The sequence below is a fragment of the Carcharhinus amblyrhynchos genome, chromosome 2 (genome assembly GCF_965287045.1).
Source record: "Carcharhinus amblyrhynchos chromosome 2, sCarAmb.v2.hapA, whole genome shotgun sequence".
Classification (NCBI taxonomy): Eukaryota; Metazoa; Chordata; class Chondrichthyes; order Carcharhiniformes; family Carcharhinidae; genus Carcharhinus; species Carcharhinus amblyrhynchos.
In genome coordinates, this window is record NC_137325.1 from 57,876,305 (window position 1) to 57,888,407 (window position 12,103).

Genomic DNA, 12,103 nt, shown 5'->3' on the forward strand with positions numbered 1-12,103 from the left:
CCCTCGCTCTCTCTCTCTCTGACACCCACCCTCGCTCTCTCTCTCTCTGACACCCACTCTCTCTCTCTCTCTCTCTCTCTCTCTCTGACACCCACTCTCTCTCTCTCTCTCTCTGACCCACCCTCTCTCTCTCTCTCTCTCTGACACCCAATCTCTCTCTCTCTCTCTCTCTCTGACACCCACCCTCTCTCTCTCTCTGTCTCTGTCTTCTCTCTGACACCCACCCTCTCTCTCTGTCTCTCTCTGACACCCACTCTCTCTCTCTCTCTCTCTCTCTCTCTCTGACACCCACTCTCTCTCTCTCTCTCTCTGACACCCACTCTCTCTCTCTCTCTGTCTCTCTCTCTCTCTCTCTGACACCCACTCTCTCTCTCTCTCTCTGACACCCACTCTCTCTCTCTCTCTCTGACACCCACTCTCTCTCTCTCTCTCTCTCTGACACCCACTCTCTCTCTCTGTCTCTCTCTCTCTCTCTCTGACACCCACCCTCTCTCTCTGTCTCTCTCTGACACCCACTCTCTCTCTCTCTCTCTCTCTCTCTCTCTCTGACACCCACTCTCTCTCTCTCTCTCTCTGACACCCACTCTCTCTCTCTCTCTGTCTCTCTCTCTCTCTCTCTGACACCCACTCTCTCTCTCTCTCTCTGACACCCCCTCTCTCTCTCTCTCTCTGACACCCACTCTCTCTCTCTCTCTCTCTCTCTGACACCCACTCTCTCTCTCTCTTCTCTCTCTCTCTCTCTGACACCCACCCTCTCTCTGTCTCTCTCTGACACCCTCTCTCTCTCTCTCTCCTGTCTCTCTCTGACACCCACTCTCTCTCTCTGTCTCTCTCTGACACCCACTCTCTCTCTCTCTCTCTGTCTCTCTCTGACACCCACTCTCTCTCTCTCTCTCTCTCTGACACCCCATCTCTCTCTCTCTCTCTCTGACACCCACTCTCTCTCTCTCTGTCTCTCTCTCTCTCTCTGACACCACCCTCTCTCTGACACCCACTCTCTCTCTCTCTCTCTGTCTCTCTCTGACACCCACTCTCTCTCTCTGTCTCTCTCTGACACCCACTCTCTCTCTCTCTCTCTCTGTCTCTCTCTGACACCCACTCTCTCTCTCTCTCTCTCTGTCTCTCTCTGACACCCACTCTCTCTCTCTCTCTGACACCCACCCTCTCTCTCTCTCTGTCTCTCTCTCTCTCTGACACCCACCCTCTCTCTCTGTCTCTCTCTGACACCCACTCACACTCTCTCTCTCTCTCTGACACCCACCTCTCTCTCTCTCTCTCTCTGACACCCACTCTCTCTCTCTCTCTCTCTCTCTCTCTCTGACACCCACCCTCTCTCTCTCTGTCTCTGTCTCTGTCTTTCTCTCTGACACCCACCCTCTCTCTCTGTCTCTCTCTGACTCCCACTCTCTCTCTCTCTCTCTCTCTCTGACACCCACCCTCTCTCTCTCTCTGTCTCTCTCTCTCTCCCACCCTCTCTCTGTCTCTCTGACACCCACCCTCTCTCTGTCTCTCTGACACCACCCTCTCTCTCTCTCTCTCTGACACCCACCCTCGCTCTCTCTCTCTCTGACACCCACCCTCGCTCTCTCTCTCTTGACACCCACCCTCGCTCTCTCTCTCTCTGACACCCACCCTCGCTCTCTCTCTCTCTGACACCCACCCTCGCTCTCTCTCTCTCTGACACCCACCCTCGCTCTCTCTCTCTCTGACACCCACCCTCGCTCTCTCTCTCTCTGACACCCACCCTCGCTCTCTCTCTCTCTCTCTCTCTCTGACACCCAGTCTCTCTCTCTCTCTCTCTCTCTGACACCCACTCTCTCTCTCTCTCTCTCTCTCTCTGACACCCACTCTCTCTCTGTCTCTCTCTGACACCCACTCTCTTTCTCTCTCTCTCTGTCTCTCTCTGACACCCACTCTCTCTCTCTCTCTCTGACACCCACCCTCTCTCTCTGTCTCTCTCTGACACCCACTCACTCTCTCTCTCTCTGATTCCCACCCCCTTTCTCGCTCTCTCTCTCTCTCTCTCTGACTCCCACCCTCTCTCTGTCTCTCTCTCTCTCTCTGACACCCATCCTCTCTCTCTCTCTCTCTCTGACACCCACCCTCTCTCTCTCTCTGTCCCTGTCTCTCTCTCTGACGCCCACCCTCTTCTCTGTCTCTCTCTGACTCCCACTCTCTCTCTCTCTCTCACTCTGACACCTACCCTCTCTCTCTCTCTTTCTGACACCCACTCTCTCTCTCTCTCTCTCTCTGACACCCACCCTCTCTCTCTCTCTCTCTCTCTCTGACACCCACACTCTCTCTCTCTCTGACACCCACCCTCTCTCTCTCTCTCTCTCTCTCTGACACCCACCCTCTCTCTCTCTGTCTCTCTCTCTCTCCCACCCTCTCTCTGTCTCTCTGACACCCACCCTCTCTCTGTCTCTCTCTGACACCCACTCTCTCTCTCTCTCTCTCTCTGACACCCACCCTCTCTCTGTCTCTCTCTCTCTCTCTGACACCCACCCTCTCTCTCTCTCTGACACCCACCCTCTCTCTCCTCTCTCTCTCTGACACCCTCCCTCTCTCTGTCTCTCTCTGACACCCACTCTCTCTCTCTCTCTGACACCCACCCTCTCTCTGTCTCTGTCTCTCTCTGACACCCACTCTCCCTCCCTCTCTCTGACACCCTCCCTCTCTCTCTCTCTGTCTCTCTCTGACACCCACCCTTTCTCTCTCTCTGACACCCACTCTCTCTCTGTCTCTCTCTCTCCTCTCTCTCTCTCTCTGACAGCCACCCTCTCTCTCCTCTCTCTCTCTGACACCCACCCTCTCTCTCTCTCTCTGACACCCACCCTCCCTCTCTCTCTCTGTCTCTCTGACACCCACCCTCTCTCTGACACCCACTCTCTCTCTCTCTCTCTCTCTCTCTCTCTGACACCCACCCTCTCTCTGTCTCTGTCTCTCTCTGACACCCACTCTCCCTCCCTCTCTGACACCCTCCCTCTCTCTCTCTCTGACACCCTCCCACCCTCCCTCTCTCTCTCTGTCTCTCTGACACCCACCCTTTCTCTCTCTCTGACACCCACCCTCTCCTCTCTCTCTCTGACACCCACCCTGTCTCTGTCTCTCTCTCTCTCTCTGACACCCACCCTCTCTGTCTCTCTCTGACACCCACCCTCTCTCTCCTCTCTCTCTCTGACACCCACCCTCTCTCTGTCTCTCTCTGACACCCACTCTCCCTCCCTCTCTCTGACACCCACCCTTTCTCTCTCTCTGACACCCACCCTCTCCTCTCTCTCTCTGACACCCACCCTGTCTCTGTCTCTCTCTCTCTCTCTCTCTGACACCCACCCTCTCTGTCTCTCTCTGACACCCACCCTCTCTCTCTCTCTCTGACACCCACCCTCTCTCTCTCTCTCTGACACCCACCCTCTGTGTCTCTCTCTCTCTGACACCCACCCTCTCTCTCCTCTCTCTCTCTGACACCCTCTGTCTCTCTCTCTCTCTGACACCCACCCTCTGTCTCTCTCTCTCTCTCTCTCTCTGACACCCACCCTCTCTCTCTCTCTCTCTCTCTCTCTCTCTGACACCCACCCTCTCTCTCTCTCTCTCTCTCTCTCTGATTCCCACCCTCTCTGTCTCTCTCTGATTCCCACCCTCTCTGTCTCTCACCCTCTCTGTCTCTCTCTGACACCCTCCCTCCCTCTCCCTCTCTCTCTCTGACACCCACCCTCTCCCCCTCTCTCTCTCTCTCTCTCTCTCTCTGACACCCTCCCTCTTTCTCCCTCTTTCTCCCTCTTTCTCCCTCTTTCTCCCTCTTTCTCCGACACCCTCCCCCTCTCTCTTTCTCTGACACCCTCCCCCTCTCTCTCTCTCTGACACCCTCCCCCTCTCTCTCTCTCTGACACCCTCCCCCTCTCTCTCTCTCTGACACCCTCCCCCTCTCTCTCTCTCTGACACCCTCCCCCTCTCTCTCTCTCTGACACCCTCCCCCTCTCTCTCTCTCTGACACCCTCCCCCTCTCCTTTAAATCCTACCTCTGTCAAAGTCTTTGGTCCTCTGGCCTGACATTTCTTTATATGGATCAAAGTCGAATTTTATTTGATAAGGCCCTTTATGGTGTCCATTAGGTGCTTTACTTTGTGACAGGTGCTACACAAATGCAAGTTGTTGATGATTATAGTAAGTTATTGCCTGAAGCTGTTCATTGTCTAACTTGTCATAATTTCAGTTAACAGTGATACATGGTCTTAAACATGTGCAAAATATATGTATTCTTTAGTGTTTAGTTGCATTGCTTCCTAATATTGCATAATTTCAATGCTTGCATAGTCATAATCATGATGCAATTTGCTGCATTAGTTCCCTGTATAAACAATATTGATTTCTGCTTCTTGCAAGGAGAACTTCCAATTTAGAAAAAGAATCAGGTTTAGGTTAGGCTCATATCAAGGAATGGTTTAAAGAGATTATCCTCTTTGTTTTTGCTGTTTGAAATTCTTTCTGGCATTGTACGTAGCAAAGGCACTTTACTACAACAAGGATGGGAAATATTTGATTAAGATGGTTCCCACGTCAAGCCAAATTCTCAAACCATCCTGTTGCAGATTATTCACCTGTGCAAGTAGCTGAGATGCCCTGGGGAATATGTAGGAAAGCTATATCCATAGTAAAGTATCTGACATTTTTGTATCCCACCAAGTAAAACTGCTGATATGTGATTAAATGTTGTTGTTTGCCCTTTTGTAATCAGGAAGTCTGTTTATGAATCTTCCTGATAAATAGTCGTCCTCAAATACCTGGGGCTGGAAATGGAATTACGAAGCACAATTCTAATTTACTTTTTATTTTTCTGTGATCTATGCATCAGCTCAATGCCTAGATGACTTGCTACTTGACTGTGGAAAACTAGAGCTCAATTCCTCTGGGGCAATTTATCAAGCACCACGTTCATCTTCAAAGGATACTGATGTGAAAATTTCCAACTGTACCACAACTCGCCATTTTCAGCAGGATACAACAGCCTTATGTGATCAAGACTTCCTTGCACCATGGACAAATTCAAGACCCAGTCCAATTGGCAGTGCTACTTTGGAGGAAAATAGTTCTTCTGGAAAGGGCTCATTTGATGATAACTCATGGGTTTTTCCTAGCTCACCTACGGGCAACCCTAGCAATGCAGCTTTCTGGAAAACTGGAAATGCCTCTCCTTCTTCTGCTATGAACATCCCTGTTGTGAATATGCATAATCCAGACTTGGTGTTCAGGAGCTGAGCTGTATAATTGTGAACTTTCAGTGAATGGGAACTTCTGTTCACTATTTTAGAAATGTAAATTTAGTTTGAAGCAAATGGCTGATCAGGTGATGGTATCTCTTGATGCTTTCTATAAACAATATCTCAATTCAAAAGTAAATATTTTTGAAAATTGCTGAAATCTTTACAGAATGCATCAAGAGTCCGAACTATTGCATGGTGACTTTATTTTCTTGCTCCAGCTAATAGTTCATCTTCTAACAAACAAAATTGTTAAGAATTAAGCTTTTCTGTAAGCTGTCATTTGGGATCGACTGTAGATTTGGGAAATAGTAATGAAGTTCTCAATCTATGCCTCTTGTAAGAAAGTCCAGTCCTGGCACCAGAAAGCCTGTAATCTGTGAAATTCAAATCTGATCACATTTGCTAAATTCTGTTGAATATTATGAAAATCAAACATATAAATTCTATTTAAAAATAAAGTTTCTTTATTTTGTGGAGAAAGGAACTTTGCTTATCCTTCTTGCACTGATATTGCACCTTCTCGTTATTTTTAATTCCTCTAAAAGTGCCTCCATATTTAATGGAATATGCTAATTTTCCTCGGAAGCTTCTCGATCCCACTGCCATTCCTGCCCCAAAAAAACTGCAAATAATTGCTTTTAAAAAAAAATCAAATTTTGAGATTTTTAAAGTAAAGTTTTAGTTTATTTTCAGTGTGTACATAAATATTATGCTGTCATGTGGCCCGTTGTCTATCCATGCAATCTAGTAATGGATGGTCTGCTGTAAAATCTGATAAAAGACTTCATTCTAATTGTTGCTCAATTATCTTAAAACTGTGAAATGCCAATATTTCCTGTTGAAATCACCAATATTGCCAAACTGTAGCCTACTGAAACATTTATCTAAGATACTGAAATTGAAAATTTGGAGGGCCACAAGTTTGCTCTTAATTGAAGGGAATATGAGAACTGAATTTGCATTCCAGTATTGATTGACTACATCTGGCTTTCTCAAAGTAGTGACTTGGATTAACTTGACCAAACCTCCAACAGGGCAAGATCTTCATCTGGTAAAGTGGGAAAATTGGCTGTGATCTATCTTAGCACCTCATAACAATATTGGATGAAGGAAATAAACATTTCTGGTTGCATATTGGAAGCCAAGGGGAACAGTACTGAAGGAAAAAAATACTAAAATGGAAACATTTAAAATCATTGTTTCTGTGCTGTTGGAAATCTGCATTTAAGAGTGACAGAGTTGCATTCAACTTCTGGATATCTCTAGGTTAGACTGATTTCCATTTCAGAGCAATTAAAAATCACAGAAAACTAACATTTTAAAAACATTCTCACCTTTCTGAATAGTTAGGTCTGTTTCAACTCTTAACCAATTTAGAATTTAAATAGAGATTTGTTGCAAAGGTATCGGGACTTTGCATCTTTTGAGTTGCTCTTGCACTCATTTGCAGGAAGAAATGTCAAGTTAGCACTGTTAACTATTATGCCCAATTTCATCAATTTATAATACAAAATAATGCAAAGCTTTAAAAAAACTTTGGGTTTTAAATTGTGGTCCAAAATGGTTTCTTTTGTACATGTCAAATAATGGATAATATAATCCCTGCAGATCACTAATATTACATTGTCACTCATTTTTGAATTGTGGAACACAGTTGTATATGTGATGCAATGTACTGACTGAATAAATTAATGATAACTAAATATTCCATTAGACATGATGTACATTATTTGCTGAGGAAGAGTTTCTCTAGTTTTCACTTGCATCCTTTCATATGCAAGTTGCAATGGGCTTCTATCACAAGAAGGCTAGGGAACTGTAGTTTAGTGGTTATGTTAGTGGGCTAGTACTCCAGAAATATGAATTCAAATCCCATAACAGCAGCTTAGGAATTTAAATTTAATTAACTCAAACAAAATATTGCATCAGGATTGGTGATTGTTATTAAAGATGATTTTGATTCACTCATGTCCTTTTGGGGAAGAAAATCTGTTGTCTTTACCTGGTCTGGCCTATAAGTGACTCCAAATCCACAGCCATATGGTTCACATTAACTTTCCTGCTAATAGCCTGGCAAGTCTCAGTTGTATCACACTGCTACAAAAATACCTAATGAGAATGGATGGGCCATCTACCATTAATACAAGTATCAGATACAACGAAGGAACTACCATGTGTCCTGCCTTAACACTGGGGGGACTTAACCAAAATAACCATAAGATAAGATCAAAAGCTTTGCAATCCTATCACATTCAATCATGAATGGTAGTGGACAATTGAAGAACCAACAGAGTAGGAGAAAACTCTGCCAACATTCCTACGTTCAAAGATTGCTGAACCCAGCACATTAATTGCAAAAGACAAGACGTGTTCACCATTTTCAACCAGAAGTGTCAAATAGATAATTCGGCATCCTCCTGAGGCTTCACAGTTGCCAATTCAATTCACTTTGAAGTGATATCGAGGAACAGCTAAGTACACTGAATACGGCAGAAGCTGTGAGCCCTGACAATACTTTGGCTGTGGTATTGAAGACGACTGCTCCAGAACCAGCCGTGTCCTTAACAAACCTGTTCCAGCACAGCAACAGTGCTGGCACCTACACAGTAAAATGGAAAATTCCCCAGGCATGTCTAGTCCATAAAAAGCAGAACATATTTAGTTCAGTAAATAAATGCTGCATAAGTCTAGATCATCACTGAGATGGAAGATATCATTAACGATATTGTCAAGTAGCACTTACACAGCAAGAAAGATGGAAAGGTGGTAGGACTGGAGGGTCTTAATGATATTACTGTTACTAGAGAGGCGGTGCTCGACAGACTGGAGGGGCTGATTGTGGACAAGTCCCCAGGACCGGATGGAATGCATCCGAGGGTTCTGAAAGAAATGGCGGAGGTGATAGTGGATGCCTTGGTGGTTATTTTCCAGACGTCGCTGGATTCTGGGGAAGTGCCAGATGATTGGAAAACGGCTAATGTTACGCCGTTGTTTAAGAAGGGTGCCAGGCAAAAGGCGGGCAATTATAGGCCGGTTAGTTTAACGTCTGTGGTAGGTAAAATGTTAGAATCTGTCATTAAGGAGGAAATTGCAAGGCATCTTGAAGGGAATTGCTTGACAGAGCAGACGCAGCCGGTTTCATTAAAGGGAAGTCGTGTCTGACAAATTTACTGGAGTTCTATGAGGATGTGTCTAGGGCGGTGGATAGAGGAGAGCCGGTGGATGTGGTCTTTCTTGATTTTCAGAAGGCGTTTGACAAAGTACCTCACAAGAGGTTATTGCAGAAGGCCGAGGGACATGGAGTTGGGGGTAGAGTGTTAGCGTGGATAGAGGATTGGTTGTCAAATAGGAGGCAGAGAGTGGGGGTCAACGGGTGCTATTCGGATTGGCGGATGGTGACTAGTGGAGTGCCCCAGGGGTCGGTGCTGGGGCCTCAGCTTTTTACCATTTATATAGATGATCTGGAGGAGGGAACCGAGTGTAGAGTGTCGAAATTTGCTGATGACACCAAGATTGGGGGAACGGCAAATTGTGCGGAGGGTGTGGAGAGTCTACAGAAGGATCTAGATAGGCTGGGCGAATGGGCCAGGAAATGGCAAATGGAATTTAATGTTGGCAAGTGTGAGGTGGTCCACTTTGGTAGGAAGAATGGTCGGAAGGACTATTACTTACGGGGCGAAAAACTGCAGCAGGCGACGGTGCAGAGGGACCTCGGGGTCCTTGTGCATGAGTCGCAAAAACCTAGCTTGCAGGTGCAGCAGGTGGTCAGGAAGGCGAATGGGATGCTGGCCTTCATAGTGAGGGGGATTGAATATAAAAGTAGGGAGGTCTTGCTGCAGCTGTATAGAACAAAGAACAAAGAACAACACAGCACGGGAAACAGGCCCTTCGGCCCAACGAGCCCGCGCCGCCGTCCTACTATCTCAGTGACCTATTCATGATTTTAGTCTACGCCTAACGTGCGAGGATCAGGGAGGTCCAATTTAGGGACAATTTTAGTACCCAATCAATCAGCCTAAAAGCACATCTTTGGGGGATGTGGGAGGAAACCAGAGCACCCGGAGGAAACCCACGCAACCACGGGGAGAACGTGCAAACTCCCACAGACACAGGCCCAAATCCATGTGTCCGCACAGCAACAGAGATAGTCTCTGAGCTGTCATGTTGCCCTCGAGATGGTCCAGTTTAAGCACACTAACGACATGAAGCAATAGGCAACTCCCGAAGCAACATCCAAGAGCAGCCCACCACAACATGCCGCCCGCATGCCCCTTGCTGGACTTAAATGCCTGTGGAGACAAAAAAATTCATTATTAAACAGGCAAAGACTAACATTCGAGGCAAAACGTATTCCCAAGCCTACAATGTTCAGTAAGGCCTACTATATCCCCCTATATGTAGCCCGCTCATATGGCTGTCTAAGTGACTCTTAAACAACCCTAGCGTGCCTGCTTCCACCACCTTACTCGGCAGTGCATTCCACACCCCCACTACCCTTTGCGTGAAAAACTGCCCTCTAATATTTGTCTTATACCTAGCCCCCCTCACCCTAAGCCCGTGACCCCTCGTTCTATCCATTTCTTGTAGCGGAAAAAGCTTACCACCATTTACTCTATCTATCCCCTTCATAATCTTATAAACCTCTATTAGATCCCCCCTCAGCCGACGTCTCTCAAGGGAAAACAGCCCAAGTTCCTCCAATCTTTCCTCGTAAGACAGCCCTTCCATACCAGGCAACATCCTGGTAAATCTCCTCTGCACTCTCTCCAGGATCTCTACATCCTTCCGGTAGTACGGCGACCAGAACTGGACGCAGTACTCCAAGTGAGGCCTAACCAACGTTCTATACAACTGCAACATCAGACTCCTACTCTTATATTCTATACCTCTTCCTATGAAGGCTAACATACCATACGCTTTCCTCATCACATTCTGCACCTGTACCGACACCTTCAGGGACTTATGCACTTGCACCCCCAGGTCTCTCTGCGTATCTATACTCCGGATAGTTCTACCTTTTATCGTATAACTCCCCTCCACATTATTCCGGCCAAAGTGCATCACCTCGCATTTCTCCGGATTAAATTCCATTTGCCATCTATCTGCCCAATCTACCAGCCTGTCTATGTCCTGTTGCATTGCCAGGCACTGCTCCTCAGTACCCGCCAATCCAACCATCTTGGTGTCATCAGCAAATTTGCTGATCACACCACCTACCCCCTCTTCCAAGTCATTAATATATACCACAAATAGAAGAGGTCCAAGTACCGAGCCCTGCGGCACACCACTGGTGACAGGCCTCCAATTGGAAAAGGAGCCTTCCACTACTACTCGCTGTCTCCTCCTCCCAAGCCAGTTCTCCACCCATCTACATACCTGGCCTTGTATCCCATGAGCCTTCACCTTTTCTATCAGCCTACCATGAGGGACCTTGTCAAACGCCTTACTGAAATCCATATAGACAACATCAACGGCTTGTCCTTCGTCAACCGTTTTTGTCACCTCTTCAAAAAATTCCACTAGATTCGTAAGGCACGACCTCCCTGTAACGAAGCCATGCTGCGTATCCCTGATCAGATTGCAGTGCTCCAGATGTTCATACATCCTATCCTTGAGGATCCTCTCCATTAGCTTGCCTATAACTGAAGTCAAGCTCACCGGCCTATAATTCCCTGGGTTATCCCTCTGACCCTTCTTAAACAACGGTACTACATTTGCAATGCGCCAATCCTCTGGGACCTCACCTGTGTCCAAAGAAGAGACAAAGATTTGCGTCAGAGGCCCAGCAATTTCATCCCTCACCTCCCTTAACAGCCTGGGATAGATGCCATCAGGCCCCGGAGATTTATCCGTCTTTATACTGTCTAAAAGTCCCAACACCTCTTCCCTCGTGATGACTATATCCCTCAACGGATCCTCAAACTCCTCAAGCACAGCACCAGACATCAGGCCCCTCTCCTGCGTGAATACCGACGCAAAGTATTCATTCAGGATCTCCCCCATTCCCCCAGGCTCCAAGCATAGTTCCCCTCCTCTGTCCCTGAGAGGACCAATCTTCCCTCTAACCATCCTTTTATTTCTAACATAGGAGTAAAATGCCTTAGGATTTTCTTTAATCCTACCCGCCAAAGCCATTTCATGGCCCCTTTTTGCCTTTCTGATGCCCCTTTTAAGTTCTCTCCTACATTCTCTGTATTCTTCTAACGCTATCTCTGTCCTCAAATGCCTAGATCTAATGTACGCCTCCCTCTTCCTCCTGACCAGGTCCTCAATATCCCTAGTTACCCACGGCTCTCTAATCCTACCCTTCCCATCCTTCCTCTTGACCGGCACGTGCCTTTCCTGCAAAGATTTTAGTTTTCCCTTGAGAGACTCCCACATACCCAGCGTCGACCTGGCATTGGTGAGGCCACAGCTGGAGTACTGTGTGCAGTTTTGGGCGCCGCACCTGCGCAAAGATATTTTGGCCTTGGAGGGAGTGCAGAGGAGGTTTACTAGGCTGATACCGGAGTTGAGGGGGTTGAGCTATGAGGAGAGGCTGAATAAACTGGGCTTGTACTCGTTAGAGTTTAGAAGAATGAGGGGAGATCTCATTGAGACGTATAAGATGATGAATGGGATGGACAGGATAGAGGTGGAGAGACTCTTCCCGCTCAAAAAAGACAGTAGGACTAGGGGGCACAGCCTCAAGATAAAAGGGGGGCGGTTTAGAACGGAGTTGAGGAGGAACTTCTTCACTCAAAGGGTGGTGAATCTCTGGAATTCTCTGCCCGTTGAAGTGGTGGAGGCTGCCTCGCTAAATATTTTTAAGACGCGGGTTGATGGGTTTTTGATAGGAGAGG

General features: G+C 47.1%; 1 protein-coding gene across 3 annotated transcripts in view; it reads left to right on the plus strand.

The window, feature by feature from the left end:
* Positions 1-6,969, plus strand: part of azi2 (5-azacytidine induced 2) — a 72,127-nt gene extending 65,158 nt beyond the window's left edge. For all 3 annotated transcript variants that reach the window (XM_080206245.1, XM_080206236.1, XM_080206251.1), the window contains one exon: positions 4,853-6,969. In XM_080206245.1, the coding sequence (XP_080062371.1) occupies positions 4,853-5,256 (404 nt within the window). In that variant the 3' untranslated portion in view covers positions 5,257-6,969. The remainder of the gene's footprint in view (positions 1-4,852) is intronic.
* The last annotated feature ends 5,134 nt before the right edge of the window (positions 6,970-12,103 follow it).